This window comes from Puma concolor, chromosome F2, assembly GCF_028749965.1.
Source record: "Puma concolor isolate L17-30 chromosome F2, mPumCon1.1.hap2, whole genome shotgun sequence".
NCBI classification, from domain to species: Eukaryota; Metazoa; Chordata; class Mammalia; order Carnivora; family Felidae; genus Puma; species Puma concolor.
This window is the reverse complement of record NC_141684.1, coordinates 17,224,037-17,242,369: the sequence shown is the minus strand read 5'-3', so window position 1 is coordinate 17,242,369 and position 18,333 is coordinate 17,224,037. Positions and strand designations below refer to the sequence as shown.

Genomic DNA, 18,333 nt, shown 5'->3' with positions numbered 1-18,333 from the left:
CCGGCCTACAGAAGACAGTAACCAGTGGAGCCGCGACCTGTCACTAACCCTCTCACACTCACCCCTCCTCTAGGAAGAGACAATTCATGTGGCTTTTAGAGAAGCTATGGATTTAGAAGTACAAAAAAGGAAGAAACTGTAAAGAGCTTCTTCCCCTTCCCTCATCAGAAATCAGTAGTCTTGCGTTTTGGCCCCTCTGCCTCCGTGGGCTCTTCCCACCATGCTACCTAACTTTTTTTGAACTTTCCTAAATTTCACCAACGAGAGACCATTTGGTTAAGAGTCATCCATTTTTCAAAAGGCAAATGTGTAAGGATTTGTCATTTTCGTAATCAGGGTGTATAAATGAAATCAGTCATTTGATCTTAACACTGGAAGATAATCAGCTGTAATTAGGAAAATGGCATTTTGATTGGAGGCGCTCAGCATTGGTTTGTCACTCAGGGCCTAGAATAGAGGAGTATGCAGTAGGAACCAGGTAAGAGTGTGCCAGTGACGGGTCATTTATTTCAAATTTTTGCTTAGTGTCAAATCTCTATTAGCAGTGGGGGAGGAAATTCTTATTATTTTCTAGAAAACAGAACCTTCTGGACAATGTGAATGGCCCTTGCTACCCCTAAAATCCCAGGTCCATAAACTTACATTGTAGCTGAATAGTCATGTCCTGTAAAACAGTATTAGTCCAGAGTTTTATTTTTTTATTTTTACTTTTTTTTAGTCCAGAGTTTTAAACGGGCAAAAGATACGAATTTACAGTTCTCCAAAGAAGATACACATGACCACAATACACATGAAAAGCTGTTTAACTTCATTAGTCATCAGGGAAATACAAACCAAAACCACATGAGGAAAACATTTTTTAAATACAAAAACACAGTGAGATACTATTTCACACCCACTAGCATGACCATAATTAGACAATAATAACACGTGCTGACAAGGGTCAGAGAACAATTGGAACAGTGCTAGAGGAGATGTAACGTGGTGTACTTTGGGAGACAGTCTGGCAGCTTCTCGGAGGGGTAAATGTAGGGTAGCTGTGTGATTCGGCAGTTCCATTCGTAGGCATGTGCCCGGGAGATTCGGAAACACGTCCACACAAAAACCTGTATGTGAATGTGCATAGCATCATTATTCATAATAGCCAAAAAGTATAAACAACCTGGATATCCATCAGACCAGGAATCGGCCAACAGAATATAGTATATCCATACGATGGAAACTTCCATAGCAATAAAAACGTGGGTGAACCTTAAAAACCTTATGCTAAGTTTAAGGAGCCAGACACGAAAGTACACATAGCCTATGATTTTATTCATGTGAACTGTTTAGAACAGGCAGATCCATAGAGGCAGAAAGTCGATTGGTGGTTTCAGGGGGATCGGGAGGGTGACCACAAATGGCTGCGAGGAGTTGGGATGATGAAAATGTTGTAGATTAGTGGTGATGGTTGTACAACTCTGGGAGTATACTAAGAACGCTGAATCGTACACTTCACCAGGATCAATTTTCTGGTATGTGGATTATATGTCAGTGAACCGTTATTTTAAAAAAAGACCTTAGTAAGTGCTGTTCCCAGGTGGTAACAGGTGGGGCCGTTTGACCAGGTTTTAAATTACTGGGCCTTTAAAAAGAGGACAGGCCTGGTGCCACAGGAACACACTCAGAGGGAGGGTTTCACTGTGTGGCGCAAGACCCTGGCCCGGGCAACAGGCGCACTGGGTCCTAGTCCCAGCTTTATGGTCCGTGAAACTTGGCCGGAGTCACTAAGCTGTAGACCTCGGGGCAGTTTATTTAGCCACTTGTGTTTCTTCATTTGGATTTGTTCAGAAATGTTGACTGGTCTTCACTTTGCTCATTTGTAAAATGAGAACGTAGAGACCGGGTGATCTTCCATTTTGTTACGGCTCTAAAATGGCGGTACACCATTGTCTATGGCAAAACCATGTACGGTCCGTAGGCCCCTCTGAGAATCTTCCCAGGAACATGCGCACACACACACAGAGTTTCTTCCCTTATAATTTTTGTGGATTCACCAACCAAAGCCTCCATGAACTCCACTCATACATGATAGAATATGTTGGATGCAATTAATCCATGGGAGAAAGTTGCCCGTGGTGGTGACAGAAGTTAGACCAGCTGGAGCAGAGTAGTTATCGAGACCACTGAAGAAGACAGGGACCATCAGTGCCAGGCTCAGGAATCGGGCCACATCCTGTTTGCCAACCTGGATACACAGCAGAATGACCTGGAAACACTAGTGTAGGGCTTACCTCCTGGGGAAGGAACTTGGTGCACAGGGTTACGAAAAGGAAGGAATTGTAGTACGTACCTTTTATTCCTTTTGGATTTTGTGATATTCATAATACAAAATCAGTACATAAATACTGATTTAAACTAATATGAATCACCTTTGGGGCTTTAAAATATATTACATTAAGTGAAGAAAAAGAATAAATCGTGGTACAAAAAGTACATGAAAGGAACTTTTTGGCTTTTTACTTTATGCGTTCAAATTTGTTACAATTAGCTTTTTTTTTCTTTTTTTTTTTTTTTTTTTTTTGGTAAATTACAGATTAAAAAAATACATACTCAGGATCTCACCTACAGTGATTGAATTAGGGAGAATTGGGATAGAAGCTAGAAAGCTGGATTTTTGTTGTACAATTTCATAGGTGAGTCTGCTCAGCAGTGTGTGAAACATGGCGGTAGGCAGAGGGGACCAGAGGGCACTGGAACAGGTACCTCGTGTTTACACCGTGGCCCTTTGTGAAGGGGACGTAAACAGCCACGGGCACAATGGGTTTTAGAGGACGGATGCGAGACAAGGCACAGTGGGGTCTCAGACGTGGAAGGATCTGGAGAACCAGGGCCTGCCGTGTGAATCCTCTCTGCGACACTACGGTAGCGAATAGTGCGTATCTAGCTTATGCCAGAATATTACGGAGCTGGCGAGCTCATTACCTGATTCTGTTTCTGCCAGTATTTTATTTAAAAGCTATTGTCTTCCTTCTGTAAAGTTGAATAGGGTTGTGTGTGTGTGTGTGTGTGTGTGTGTGTGTGTGTGTGTTTTAGTAAATTCTCTCATTAGAAACCGTTCTTTGGAGCAAATGCAGAGTACATCTATTACCTCTGCCACATGACAGCCCTTCAGATATTTTGAAGACGAGGCTTACATTCCATTTCCCCACACCAGTTCAAATTAGTCATTTGATAATTAGCCCCAAATAGTCTTAATGACTCATTGAACCATTAGCTAAAGCCCTTGAGACCAGGTAAAAGGCAGGCATCTTAATGAGTCAGTGTAACTCCAGTGGGCCTGACTCCTGGAGGCTTGGACCCTAGTAATGGGAGTAGAAAGGAAGGAACAGTCATGACTCTTGTGAGGATGAAAAATCAAAAAAAGACCTTGGTGTCTTACTGGATGAAAGGCTGTAGGAGTTGGAGAACAGAGAAGACACAGCTGAGGGGCAAGTATAACTTTTGAGATGAGAGTGATTCAAACCAGGGGAGGCCCCAGGTCGGTTCTGGAACACTGCTGTGCCAGCTGCTCCGGAAGGTCTCAGGGGCGCCTGCCTCTCGCAGCTTCTCGTTTGCTCTCTGCTGCTGAGATTAGACCCCACGTGCAGGAAGCCGCCAGAGGTGGGCTCCCAGTAGTCCTCGGGGAGGGCTTGCTCATCACAGTTCATGATCTTTTCCAAGAAATGTTTGGGATCTCTGTTGTAACGTCGCTACTTTTGAATTGTTTGTTGGCTTTTTGTTTTAGCTAAAGGTGGGGGTTTTTTTAATGTATTTATTTTGAGAGAATAGGGGAGGGGCAGAGGGAGAATCCCAAGCAGGCCTGTGCAAGCAGAGCCCAACAGGGGCTCGAGCCCACAACCCACGAGATCATGACCGGAGCTGAAATCAAGCGTCGGACGCTTAACAGACTGAGCCACCCAGGTGCCCCTTGGGGACATATTTTAAAAACACCTTTAGCTAGCGGCGCCTAGCTGCCCTGCCAGTGGGATTCTCTCTCTCTCTCTTCCTCTGTCTCTGCCCCTCTCCTGCTTATGTGCTCTCTCCCTCTCTCAAGAATAAATCAATTAAAAATAAATAAATAAAATACGTCACCAGAACTTCAGCTTTCGCGGCACTTACCCTGCCTCCAGAATGGTGACGGTGCTCCTCTCGATAGAAACATTAGGGGCTTTCATCCTTGGCAGTTGTAATTTCCTAGGGACCATTTGCAATTAAGAAAGGCTTCCTACTCGCTCCCACATGTCTTCTCTATCTCCTCACTGCTGTGACAGTGCCCAGATGCCAAAGTGGACAGGCTGCCTCAGGCTATGTGCCTAGAACCTCACAATTAAAGGACAGTTCTGAAGTGGATTCCTCAACACACAGTAAGTTGATAAGCAATAAATATTTCTTCTATCATTTATCATTCATTCACTTATTTATTTAAAGTTTTATTATTTGAGAGAGAGAAAGAGATCATGTGAGCTGGGGAGAGGCAGAGAGAAAGGGAGAGAGAATCCCAAGCAGGCTCCTTGCTGTCAGCACAGAGCCCAACTCGGGGCTCGATCTCGTGAACCGTGACATCATGACCTGAGCTGAGATCAAGAGTTGGACGCCCAGCCTACTGGGCCACCAAGGTGCCCCTCTTCTGCCATTTAAAATTTAGCATTAATTTAAGCAAGATTGTGGCTTGAATTATATTTACAGCATATTGACGCCATTTTCCCAGGGCATGGATAATGGCAATCCTGAAATGGAGGGAGCAAAATTCTCAAATTTCTAATGGGGAGTTAAAAAGAGATCAGACCGAAACCAAGTCAGGAGCGTTTGCCAGATATCGATGCAATTTCATTAGCACCGGAATGAATTTCATTGTCCAGAAACGGTTGCGGGCTGCTACAGAAGTCTGTTACTCACTACATTAATGACATTCGTAACTGTTTTTTACATCCTTCTGGAAAGAAAATATGAGCATTGGTTTTCAAAGCTATTACGTATTTGAAATTTTCTGACTCTCTTCTTCTGGGCTGGGCTCCATCCAGCAGCCACTGAAAACGTGTGTTCGCTCTCGGCACCGTGATGGACCGCTGAGGCCACTGGTGTTGGAACTGCTGGAGACCATCGGCTTCATGCTGATGAGCTGAACTCTTTTGTTGAGAGCGAGTGAGAAGAGGAGCAGGGGAAGGGCAGAGAGAGAGGGAGAGAGAGCATCCCAAGTAGGCTCTGCACCGTCAGCACAGATCCCGATATGGGGCTCAAACTCCTGAACTGTGAGATCATGACCTGAGTGGAAGTCAAGAGTCACCCAGGCGCCCTGATTAGCCAACCTTTGATCCCTCCACTTGATCCACTGAAGTTTTTATTTTTGGAAGGGACAGGGTGGGTCTGAAATATGGTCATTAACTCATAAAGGAGCTGACAGTTTTCCCAATAAAGTATTTGATTTCTTTTTAAAATGGGGGAAGGAACAAGAAACCCTGTTAGACTTTGATTTCCACCGACTTTTTCAATAAAACTGTCATATAGAAGAAGCAGAATTTAACAAGATCTTTTGAGTTCTTTTAGAAGAACAGATTTTTAGGGGCACCTGAGTGGTTCAGTCGGTTGGGCGTCCGACTTCGGTTCAGGTCATGATCTCGCAGTCTGTGAGTTTGAGCCCTGTGTTGGGCTCTGTGCTGACAGTTCAGAGCCTGGAGCCTGCTTTGGATTCTGTGTCTCCCTCTCTCTCTGCCCTTCCCTCACTCATGCTCTGTGTCTCTCTCTCTGTGTCTCTCAAAAACCAACATTAAAAAGAACAGATTTTTATACAGTGCCCTCTAAAGACAAACAAGCTTTATAAGAAATAAACCTAATAAATAACAAGTCACGAGACTCTAATACTGTATATTTTTGTTAACTCATACTTTACCTGTATCTGTAAATTCTGTGTCAGAATATGAATTAAACCAAAAGCCATGCATCAGTCAAATGAAAGTACACGAGATTCTCAACTATTCTCTATGCTGACATGTCAGAACTTAAATTTTTAGTTAGATAATTCTAAATTAGAAAATCAAGTTCAAGACATTTGGTAAGTTTAGGTTATTTAGCAGCAAAATAAGACCATAAACATTGTATTCCTTTGGAGGAAAATATAGTTTTCTGGAATTGGAGCTGACTGAATATGTAACTAGATTTAAGAGAAGTGGATTTTTTTTTTTAAGTTTATTTATTTTGAGAGCGAGAGCATTTATGTGGGGAAGGGTCAGAGAGAGCGGGAGAGAGAGAATCCCAAGCAGGCCCCACACTGTCAGCGCAGAGCCCACGTGGGACTCAAACCCATGAACCATGGGATCATGACCTGAGCCGAAGTCAGACACTTAACCCACCGTGCCACCCAGGTACCCTGAGAGAAGTGTATTTTTAAGGTGCTTTTTTTTTTCTTCAGATTCCAGTGTTTACTAGCCCCCCACCCCCGCCGCCCCAACTCAGTATGAAATGGCTGTTACACTTGGTTAGACACACTGTAATATTTTAATTTGACTCTCCCTGTGTTGGCCACTATTAAAACCATTTGATTTATTTGTATTTAGTCATTGGGAAAGTAGTCTAGGTATACATTTCTAAATTTTAATTTTGGCAACTCAGAATGCTTTGTTTCAATACCATTAAGCATCATAGTGAGGAAACTTACTGTTGTAAAGAACTCACTCATCCTCTCTTGGACAAGATTTGTTCCTAATTTAAAAGATTGACGGGGTGCCTGGGTGGTTCGGTCCGGTTAAGCATCCAACTTCGGCTCAGGTTTAAGCCCCGAGTCGGGCTCTGTGCTGACGGTCCAGAGCCTGGAACCTGCTTGGGATTCTGTGTCTCCCTCTCGCTGTCCCTCCCCCGCTCTCTCTCTGTCTCTCTCAAAAATAAAATTATTTATATTATTAAATAATTAAAATATATTAAAAATTTTAAAATATTAAAAAAATTATTTTTAATAAATAAAGATTGTCTATCTCCCCCAAATAAAAAACAAATGGTAAATAACCAAAAGTAGATGAGTTCTCTTTCTCTGATAACATTCATTCAATTCAACAAATACTTGGCTTGTAAATGGAACAGTATAGGGAACAACACATTAAGCTTTTTGTTAAAGAAATTTGGTTTTTCAAATATCATTTCATTACTGATTTTTTGCAACATGTTTACCTTTAAAATCCATGGTGTATCGTTACTAATATCAGAACATTAAACTATTGTTATCTTAAAATTTTGTTTTCAAGTTTCTTTAAATCAAAGAAGAGTACAATGGGACACCATGGAACAGGATCTTATGGAGAGAGTGAGAAATCTTCGCCAGAGGCTCACAGCCCAGGCTCGTAACAGATGCCGAACACCTCATCTTTTGGCCACGTAGGAGGCTGGTCACCTTGAGGTGGAGAGAGAGATACCTACTTGGCAATCAGTGGCACTGATTTTTACATTATTTATTTTATATCCCTACAGAAATCAACTTTTTGTATAGAAAAATGTATGTATAAAAATTATGTGGACTATTTCATTCTGATGCTTTTGGGCTTGTAAATGTCTTCTTGTACTTTTCATAATAAAATTTGTGAAGCTATTAAAGCTCGTATTAGGATCTTTCAGGTCACAAGGACCAGCATAAACCTCTAACTTTAGTTGATGAGAGTTTATTTTAAAGATAAACAGAAAAGTAAAGAACAGGAAACCATCTCAACAACTGTCCGACCAGAACTGAGGGGGAAGGCAGCAGGAAATTTAGGGCACCGACAGTGTGCACCACAGCGTGCTGTCCCCGGCAGCGGGGGTCTCCTCTTTGCTGGCGAGCCCACCTGGGGTCTCCGTCTCTCCTTCTCCGGACAGCACTGGCTGCTCTCTCACTTGGGCCCTGAGCTCCATAACAGGGCTCCTCACAACTTCATCATCTAGGGCAGATTACTTCTGGAACCTTCCCTGAACCATTTCTTTTTCTTTTTTTTTAAAGTTTATTTATTCTGAGAGAGTGCATGTGCGTGCGCAAGTTGGGAGGGGCAGGGGGAGAGGGAACGAGAATCCCAAGGCTCAGTCCTACAACCTTGGGATCATAACTTGAGCCAAAATCAAATGCTTAACCGACTGAGCCAGCCAGGTGCCCCCGTGAATCCCTTTATAAAAGGAAGGTAAAGGGGCACCTGCTCTGCTCAGTTGGTAGAGCATGTGACTCAATCTTGGGGTTGTGAATTCAAGCCCCATGTTGGGTGTAGAGATTACTTAAAATCTTAAAAAAAAAATAAAAGGAAAGATAGAAATAGCTCAGGGACTTGAGGTGAGGATTAAGATAATGTAAAGTTCTGGTATTGTGCTTGACATATAGTAAGCATGTAATACGTAATAGTAATTCTTGTTTCTGTGGTCATAAAGCATAATCTTATAGTAAACCAAATACTTCAGTAAGCAAAATGCTCTCTTGGCTAATAGGCAAAGTCCTGAGGCAAGGCATTGGTTTCCCAAGAGCACTTTTTTCAGTCTACTTTTTTGTTCATTTGCAGGTCGTCACAAACGTGCCTTCAAGGGCCAGGCTGGTGTGTGTTTGGCAATAGGGAAGTCACAGAATATAAAATGTATAATGATGGGAACTTGGGTGAACTAGAAATTGCTTGGTCACTTAAAAGCATTCAAATTCTAAAATATTCCTAATCCTGGGGCGCCTGCATGGCTCAGTCATTAAGCGTCCGACTTTGGCTCAGGTCATGATCTCACAGCTGTGAGTTTGAGCCCCTCATCGGGCCCTGTGCTGATAAGCCCAGAGCCTGGAGCCTGCTGCAGATTCTGTGTCTCCCTCTCTCTCTACCCCTCCCTTGTTTGTGCTCTCTCTCTCTCTCTCTCTCAAAAATAAACATTAAGAAATAAATTTTTAAACATTCCCGATCCTGCCAGCCAGAATCAGCTGTATAAGGCCCATTTTTACCTCTACTTCAGGTCCCCTTCTGTGAAAACTTAAACCTACTCAGACTGGTTTTGCAACTACCCACATCTCTTTTATAGTATTACAGTATTTCATTTAAAAAAAGCTTCCCTTTATCCAGTGAAAGTGAGTTATGCATACTAACACCCAAATGAAGTTCTTACCACATTCTTAATTTTCTCTGAATCTACAGTTCTCCCAGTAATACTCTTGCTAACGTCACTGCCTTAGCAGATTTCAGATATTTGCTTGACTCTCCGGTCATATGTGCTTGGTTGGCATTTGAAAGGCTATCACACTTCATAAAATACATAAACACATTTCTGATTATCTCTTTCTGCTTCTTGGCATAGCTTCAACTTACCCCCAGATTCTTTATAATGTAAATTCTCTGGGAATTGAATAAAGGTTGAGCTTAGCAAAAATTCTTCCCACTCCTGGTATCTTCTCTCTGGTACTCCCTTGAATCCTTGAATTTGTGAAAGCAGAGCAGCTTCTAAAGGCCTTTTCATATTTATTACATTCATAAGGTTTCTCTCTGGTGTAAATGGTTCAGTGTTGGATAAATTCGGGGCTTCAGCTAAATTCTCCACATAGGCTACACTTAAGCACTTCTCTGCAGTATGAATTCAGTGGTGTCAAATAAATTAACCCGTTTAACATTTATTACATTCATATGGTTCTTGTCTAGTATGGGCTCGCTGATGTTGAGCAAGACTTGAGCATTTGCTAAAGGCCCTTGCACAGTCACCACCGCCCCCGACCGTCACAGCAGCAAGAGCCGCTACAAGGACCGCGAGCAGGTTGATTTATTAGTAGGAGTGCATCCGGCACAGCTTCTGGAGTTACTATCTGGACCCAGTTAGGAGACACACCGCATGGTGATCTTAACAGGAAAACTTTAAGATACAATGAGTTATTAAACTATAAGCGAGTAGCTAACTTAAAGATGTATAGATGTAAAGGGTACCCAGGACTGATCAGGGGAGAGTAAATGAAGGACTAACTCGGAAAGGAGGCTCCTCTTACTCCCTGGAGTGTTGTCGGGGGGGGGGGTGCCCCCTCTGCACTGTGCATGTTGAGAGGGCCACGGGAAACCACCCTCCGGGACACAGCAAACCAAGGCTGGAAGGCAAGTGCCGAGAGCGTGTCAGGGGCTGCTTTCTGGCTCCAGACCTGGAACAGGCCCTCTCCGTGTTGGGAGGATTGTGGCAAAGTGGTCATCAGGCCGAGGCCCTGGAGTCACTGGGAGATTGTGCATTCAGGGCACACGGCTGCGGCGGAGTACCCCGGCCATTCCCACACACTCTCACTGGTTATGAGAAGCGGGGCAAGAATAAGCAGCACAGCACCTGGGAACTAAGAGGAGGCCCATTCCTCCTGCCACTTCCTCCAGCACCCCCTGCCGACAGCTTGCTGTCCTGCACACCGTAGAAGGGCTGGAATCCAGGGGGTTATTGCAGGGCAGGTAAGGAAGGGTGACGCTGGAGCTGAGAGGCGATCAACTGGTAACTGGCATTCCCATGCAATTAAAAGTGGTTCTCACACTTGACTTCATTGGTTGACAGCGATGTGGACTCAATGTTTGCCTTTTTTAAATCAAATTAAGATGCCAGAGTTTGCCTGGCATGATGTGGGCGGCAGAATCCAAAAGCTCAGGAAGGTAGGAATGGAGGAGTGGATTTATTACATACGAACTTCCGGCTCACTGCCCAACCACATGCTCAGCCCCAAAGACGCTCCCTTCGTTAAGGCACCGAGTGAAGGGAGTATCTGTGAACTTGAAAAGCTCTGTGGTGGCATTCTGTGGGTGATGGGGGAGGGTGAGAGATGCCATTGTTGATAGGCTCCCTGATTTCAGTGCAGGTGACGGGATTCCGTAGTAGCAGAGGCTAAGTGGCGGCATTCAGCTACCAGAGACAACCATTTAGAGCAGTGGGCAGCACAGAAGCTGCAGTGGTAGCGGATTTGGGCTCTTGGTAATGGGTTCCCTTGTCCCTAAGAAGGAAATAGTTGCGGGGCAGCTGGGTGGCTCAGTCGGGAAGCCCCCGACTTCAGCTCTGGTCATGATCTCTCAGTTCGTGAGCCCGAGCCTGCATCGGGCTCTGTGCTGACGGCTCAGAGCCTGGAGCCTGCTTTGGATTCTGTGTCTCCCTCTCTGTCTGCCCCTTCCCCTTCATTCTCTCTCTCTCTCTTTCTCTCTCTCTCTCTCAAAAATAAATAAACATCCAGGCACCTAGGTGGCTCAGTAAGTTAAACGCCTGACTTCGGCTCAGGTCATGATCTCCAGGTTCATGAGTTGGAGGCCGGCATCGGGCTCTGTGCTGACAGCTCAGAGGCTCTGTGCTGACGGGCCTGGAGCCTGCTTTGGATTCTGTGTCTCCCTTTCTCTCTGTTCCTCCCCCACTCACATTCCGTCCCCCCCCCCCCCCACACTTTGTCTCTTTCTCAAACACTAAAAACAAAAATTAAAAAAAAGAATGAAATAGTTGCCAAAGAAGAATGAAATAGTTGCCAGCCTACGAAAATGTTGCTTGCTTGATATATGTAACAGGAAAACTTCAGATCTGGTGCCTGAAAACCTGACTTGAGCCGTCACAGTGGAGACCCATGCCTGTCACCCTTTCCAGACCTACACTCATTTCCAGATCCAAAGCCATCTGACTGAAGGGGGGTGGGGCAGGTCCCCTTGAGGAAGGGTCCTGCAGGAGTGAGGGCCACATATTATGCTATAAATAATCCCCCCAAGCTTTTCCAAAGGGGCCTGTTGCCATTTACTTGAAGGATTGGTAGTAGGGAAAAGAAAGCACCCAGCCTTTTCAGGGGTCCCTAGACATTGGCTCTAAATTGACACCAATTCCTGTGTCCACCAAAGTTAGAGCTAATGTGGCAGGTGATAGGGTCTTGGGACAAGTCTGAATCCCAGCGGAGGCAGTAGGGCCATGAAGCCAACTGTGGTTCTTTTCTGAGTACCTGAATGCATACTCGGAATAAACACATTCTACAAATGGCAGAATCTCCGCAGTGGCACTACGACTCGCTGACCAAGGGTCCTTACGGTAAAAAGAGCTAAGTGAAAGCCTCTGGAAGGTGCTTCCTCTCAGGATAGTAAACCAAAAGTATTATCGCATCCCTGATAGGAGAAATTGCAGAGGTTAGTGCCGCGTCAAAAACTTCAACGGTGAAGGGGAGATACCAGCTATCACATCCCCATCTAAGTGGCTATTTGACCTGTGCGGCACGACAGAGTTATCAGAAACTTAGCTGGTGACGGCTGCAATTGTAGCACGTGTTTCGGACGCAGTCGCAACAAGGCCCCGGTCCCGCCACGCCGCCGCAGCGGCCACCGGCACCAACTCCCTAAGACCCCTCTCCCTCCCCTCTCGGGCGCTGCCCCCTCCCAGCTCCGCAGCCCACACTGCACGGCGGTGCTCGGTGCCCCGCGCTGCCTGGCCGGCTCGCAGGCCCACCCTTCCCTGCTGTCGAGCGAAAAGGACCAGCCCCCTCCCGGGACCACCTGCTCCGGCGCCTCCCCGAGCGAGCCTTGCGCCCGCGGCGCCCGCAACGCGCCGCTGGACCCCGAGCACCGGTGCCGCCGAACCCCAGACCGTGCGCCCCACCGGCGACTGCGGGTGCTCCGGAGCCAGGACAGGAGGACTGGGGAGAGTGGCACGGCTGGGACGCTGCCTCCGGGGGACCCCGCGCCGCCGCCCGCCGGGGGGCGGAGGGGTACGGTTCTTTCTCGAGGGCTTACGAGGTCTCGGCCCACCCGGCGCGGACCGGACCAGTCTACTAGTGTGCCCCCGGGTCATCGTGCCTCCGCCTTCCCGTCCTCGGTTCCGGACCCGAACAGAGAAGAGAGGCTTTGCACTAAACGCAGCGTCCCTGCGCGGGTACTTCGGAGAGGCAAGACCGAGCCTAACGACACACTGGAGACCTCTTTGCGGAAAAACGCGGACGCCGGGGGTCTTTCTGTCCTCAGACAAGCAAATAAAACCCTTCGTGCTGGCAGGAGTGGAGACGGGAAGAGAACAAAAGTATTGTGCCCCGTGTGAGGATCGAACTCACGACCTTCAGATTATGAGACTGACGCGCTACCTACTGCGCTAACGAGGCACCTACAGGCCCTTCGCGGCCGTAGGGTAATGAGGCTAGTGCGGGGACGGGGCGCGCATGCCCAGAAAGCTGTGGCTTTATTTCTGTCTGCAATGGGTTGTGAGACCCCACAGACGATGCTGGCGCCAGACCCGCGTCCTTGGCAACCAACCACCCGCTCTGAATTTTCCTCCGCCTGCTCCGCTGTTTGTCAATCAACAAACACTCTGGCTTGCTTGACCCCACTGCGCTGAGTAGTGAGGACACGGAGGAGTGGGATTCTTCCTGCTGCTGTACTACCTTATTTTTGTACAGTGCTTACAAAGTGTTTGCACACTTGTGATCAAGTGAAACACTTACTGGGCACCTACTGTATTCCCGGCCCTGTGCTGAGTGCTGCGTTCATAGGGACTCCCAGCCTCAAACTTGGGAGTGGAAGCGCAGATGCATAACGATTTGAAAACACACACTTACAGGCAAGCACACATGCACACCTTTCCGGCCCCACCGCAGATCCCCAATCCAGCCTGCCCAGCCCCTCCAGGCGCCCCAGGATTGCACCGCGGCCCGGAGCTCGCCGGCTGCGCCACTCTTAGAAGCGACAGTAGCTCAGGAAACGACACCTCGCCACAGCCTCAGCTTCTTGGAAGTCCCCTCTCTTCCTTTGCCCTCCCCTCCCCCTAGCCCTTTACATACTACATTCATTGTTAAAGGAAACTATGTCCCTATCATACATGGAAAGCGACTGTTTTTTTTTTTAATACACTTTAAAATAAATACATAACTATTAAACTAGTAAATACTTTTCCATGTACCATCTGGCACACTTACCATTACGGCACACTTAAAATCTGTATATTTCGCTGTATGTGAATTTTACCTTTAAAAACGTAAATTAAGAATGAACTCCAGCCGACGACCGGCGTGCAGAAGGGCTTTGGGGGCATGCACTGACTGTTGGAAGTTTCAAGTGCTTCAAAAACTCAGGCAGTTTGCTGGCGGGCCAACTTCAAGGACAGCGAGGTAGAGATTCGAAGTCTGCTGGAGCAGAGGGATGTTAATGTAGATCTTGGTGGTGGGCATACTGACACTCACTCTACAAGTCTTTCAAGGTTTTCTATTTTTCTGAAACTTGTCATTATAAAATGTTGCGGGAGGAGTTTTTTTTTAAATCACCCAGAATTTGGGAGATACGGTGGGATGTTAGGGGCGCGAATGGCAAGGTGGGTGTGAGGAGGTGGAGAAAATACTTTCGTCTTCAGACCAGGCCCCAAAACTCCCGAGAGTTGGGGGAAAGAGAGTCGGGGGTGGGGTGGGTGGCAGATCTCTATATTTTGGAGAGAGACCCCTGGAGTGCGGAGGTCAGCGAGACCCACACGGGGAAAGACTGCGAGCGAGCTCCAGGGCAGATGAGGCCGGGGGACAGGGGTGGGCTCTTAAGGGCATCGAGTCTCTTTAGGGGGAGTCGTGGGTGGTGCAGGCAGCCTGGACCCAGGACTCGCGGAGGGGTTCCACCCAATCCTAGGGGAGTTCCCCACACTCACTGTTGCGGGTGGGAGCCCCACGACTACCCAATCCCCGGGGCAGCTCTACCACCCACGCTTCCTGGGAGTGGGGGGATCCAACACAGGGGCGGTGCTCGAGGTGAGGTCGCTGCACAACCCCTCTCCCCCCCCCCCCCCACCCCAACCCGCGGGTTCAGGAGCGCGGAGCCGGGGGCAGAGTGACTGGAGAGGGAAACCCCCAACACACACCCTCATTCGAACCCTTGTGGGGTCCCTGTCTACCACTGTTACAAACTGAGTCGCTCCTGGGTCCCGCAGGCCAACAGATAAACTCACCCACTGTTTGCCAGGGTTATGCCCTCGGTTTGTCCTCAAGTCGTGTTAGGACTGCAGGACATCGCAGAGCCCAAGTCCATGAACAGGGAACTGGCCACAGGAATGAGGGTCTTTCCGGGCTGAAAACAAGAACACAGAATGCTCTACGCCTGATATGAAGCAGGTGAAGAAAGCAAGGGCAGAACTGGGCGTGGGGTGTGCCGTTGTTACAGTATGAAGTGGGGGTGAGAATATTCATATTTGCTAGTATTTGCACCCTACATCTCTGAACGGATACACAGAAAACTAAGATCAATGATTTTTATGTATTGGGGGTGGGTGGAAATGATGGTTAGAGGCAAGGATAGGATAAAGACTTTTTTAAAGTAAACTATTACTTTTTAACAGTTTTAGATTTATGGAGAAATTAGATAGCAGAGCTCCCATAAAGCCCACCCCCAGTTTCCCCTATTACCAACATCTTACGATACTGTGGTACTTTGGTTACAGTTAATGAACCAGCATTGATATATTATTTCCTGGAGTCCATCTTGCCTCGGATTTCCTTAGTTTTCCCCAAATGTCCTTTTTCTGTTCCAGGATCCCATGCAGGCTCCCACATCACATTTAATGGTCATGTGTCCTTAGGCTCCTCCTGGCTGCGGCAGTTTCTCAGTCTTGCCTTGTTTTTGGTGGCCTTGACAGTTTTGAGAACTGGTCAGATACTTTATAGATGGTTCCTCAGTTAGGGGACTTGTCTGATGTTCTTCTGGGGTGAAGGCTTTTCACTGTATACCTTTGAATAGTTGAAAATAAAATACTTGAAGTGTGTTAATCTATTGCCTATTTAAAATTATAAATCAACAAACCTAAAAGAGACCCAAACTGCAGGAACTAGGAAGGAGGAGGAGGAGAAGGAAGGAGGAGGAGGGAGGGGAAAGGGGGAGAAGGGAAAGAGGAAAGGAAGGCGGGAGGTGGGGGGGCGACAAGGTGAAGACGAGGGAAAGGAGGGAGAAAAGAAGGAGGGGAGGCCTGGGGTGGGGGGCGTGTTTGCACGGGGCACGCAGTCTCGGCCGAGCCCGATGGCCGCCAGGGGGAGCTTTGCCCAACCCCTCCGCCCTGCCCCAGCCGGGCTTCGGTTTGCCTCGCGCCGGAAGGCGGGATAAGGGAGGCGGGGCGGTCCGTTTGGTTCCAGAACTTCTTCGGGCCCTTGGCCGGGGCACAGGGCCGGGGAAACGGGAGCGGACGCGGGGATGGTCTGGGGGTGCGGCCACTCGATCTTGCTGGGGACACTGCGCCACGACTGCGTGCGGGGAACCAGGCTAGGCCCCTACACAGGGGACCCCACATCATCACCCAAACGTACTTACGGATAGTAGATCGCAGGAGTTGGGCGGGGCGGGAGGAGGAGGTACAAATATTACACTAAAAAAAGTGTCTCCATCTTTCAAATACGTGTGTCACCAGTTCTCAAAGACTTTTCCGAGCGAGTCCCTGTACTGAGACACACGCGTGCTTCCTCCCTGCCTCCACGAGGCCCACGCTCTTGCAGAACCTGGGCAGGCGCCGGGTCCCCACTTGGCACCTCTTGGATGCCACCGGCTGTGTTCTGATTGAGTCCGGAGGAAGGGGTGGTCAGTGTCACCTGCCCACCAGGGTCGCAGACTCAGCCCCACCCCCACCCCCCCGGCCTGGCTGGTAGTGGGTGACTGATGGCGGAGGCCTGGCAGGACCTCAGGTTGTGCCAGCGCCGGAGGTGGGGGTGGGGGGGGAATCCCCAAACAAGCCCTTTCCATCTCCTGGCCCTTAGACGGGCTGTTCTCCAGGCTCGTAGGATTTTCCCACCGTCAAGCACCTTGTGACAGGGACCTCTTCCTTGCCTTTCTTCAGCCAAGCAAAAAGTCACTCCCTCTGCAAAAATCTGATCCCCCTTTCCTTGCTCATCTGCTTCTTCCCCCACTCCCTGCGCCGCTCCCTTGGGTGGATTCTGGCGCTTCTTCCTCCCAGCGAACACTTTTCCTGAGGCGGCGCATCTACTCCGGGAACAACCTGAAGGGGTCAGCACCACCCCTGTTCTGCAGCTACAGGTGCGCAAACTCAAATTCAAGGCGATTAGACGACCGGCTTAAGTTGGAACCGCTGGTAGCAGGGCCCGGGCGGGGGCAGGGCGTCAGACAACGCTGGGCCTCTCTCCCCCAACCCCCAGCAGCAACTGGCGAACGTGTTGCTTCACGTGCGCCCCCTGAAATAAATTGGAAACATTCAGGCACCTCCTTGAAGAATGTTGATGTCTAAACTTTTTCATTATAATTGCAGTCACAAAAGATGTAATTTCCAGTCTATGCAGATTTTCTAAAAATAATACTGTTTTTTAAACATATATCCAGTGAAATCAAAATATCCTATGAATTCCATACAAATAATAAGCTATTTCGTTTTCTTTTTAAGAAGTGGGTTTTTTTTGTTTTTTTGTTTTGTTTTGTTTTGTTTTTAATTTTAGAGAAAGAAAGAGTGAGGGGAGGAGCAGAAGGAGAGAAAGAGAGAGAAAATCTCCGTGCTCCACACGGAGCACAAGCCCGAGGCGGGTGTCCATCCCACGACCCTGGGATCGTGACCTGAGCTGAAAACTAAGAGTTCGACGCTCAACCCGCTAACCACCCGGGTGCACTCTGCCCCCCATAGTCTATTTTAAATATATATGGACAAGCTCCCTTTTAGCGCTGGTTAAGTTTGCATTTATTTCACCTCCCTGCCCTGAACTTCTATTTCCATTTTATTCCCTGCTCCTAGAGTTTTGACCCCATATAATACATATTCTGATTAATAACTGTAGTCGATCGCCTTCACATGTCTCTCAGCAACAAAAATAGGTACATAAACTGCAGTCTTCTTGTTTCTTCATGACCATAAGGCTCTAAGGGCCAAAAATTTCTTCTAAATTGACATATTGCTATTTTTATTAGTACCGGTGAATCAAAAAAATATCTAGATCTGAAGAATAATTATTAAATGAAAAAAATGTAAAACTTAATCCAAAACAAATATCCAAGAGATGGATGCAACATTCTAATCCTCTGTAGTTCATAGAGTGTATGACTATTACTTTTTGCCAGAATAAGATGGGTTTCAACATTAATTTTATTCCTGTTTTTCATATCACAAACAAAAAAAAAACCCACCTCTTTTTTAAAAATTAATAAAACAGCTTATTGTTTGTATGGAATCCATACAAACTGTTCACATAAAGAAGGAAAAAAGGTGGAAAGGGTTTCATTTCAGCACTAAAACTCAATTCCTTAAGCATGTTTCAAGTTATAGCCTAACAAATACTTCAAAAATCATTTTCATCCATTTAGCAGCTTGGTTGGTCCTCTTTCAGTTTTGAATTGAAAGCCACAATAATTAGTCATTAGAATCTTTAGCTCTCTCAACTTTTTTTTTTAATGTTTTTTATTTACTTTTGAGAGAGAGGGAGACAGA

The 18,333-nt window shown here is 47.0% G+C and overlaps 1 protein-coding gene, 1 long non-coding RNA gene and 1 other non-coding gene across 14 annotated transcripts in view; 1 reads left to right on the top strand and 2 right to left on the bottom strand.

Moving 5' to 3' along the window:
• The window catches only part of TBC1D31 (TBC1 domain family member 31), an 85,768-nt gene extending 78,169 nt beyond the window's left edge, over nucleotides 1-7,599 (top strand). For 8 of the 10 annotated variants that reach the window (XM_086695451.1, XM_086695447.1, XM_086695449.1 and 5 more), the window contains 2 exons: nucleotides 4,293-4,385; nucleotides 7,254-7,599. In XM_086695451.1, the coding sequence (XP_086551577.1) occupies nucleotides 4,293-4,385; nucleotides 7,254-7,387 (227 nt within the window). In that variant the 3' untranslated portion in view covers nucleotides 7,388-7,599. The other 2 variants (XM_086695448.1, XM_086695450.1) reach the window with 2 other exon arrangements.
• On the bottom strand, nucleotides 682-16,778 carry LOC147571858 (uncharacterized). Of its 3 annotated transcripts, XR_015246772.1 has the most exons (6): nucleotides 16,224-16,778; nucleotides 15,340-15,649; nucleotides 14,875-14,993; nucleotides 13,914-14,071; nucleotides 4,141-7,399; nucleotides 682-1,106 (listed from the first exon to the last, which is right to left on the bottom strand). It is a non-coding gene; the product is annotated as an uncharacterized LOC147571858 (long non-coding RNA). The 3 variants fall into 3 exon arrangements; XR_015246773.1 differs by lacking the exon at nucleotides 4,141-7,399; XR_015246771.1 differs by lacking the exon at nucleotides 682-1,106 and having other exon boundaries at nucleotides 4,431-7,399; nucleotides 16,220-16,778.
• On the bottom strand, nucleotides 12,982-13,054 carry TRNAM-CAU (transfer RNA methionine (anticodon CAU)). Its single transcript has one exon. It is a non-coding gene; the product is annotated as a tRNA-Met (tRNA).
• Nucleotides 16,779-18,333: the final 1,555 nt, after the last annotated feature.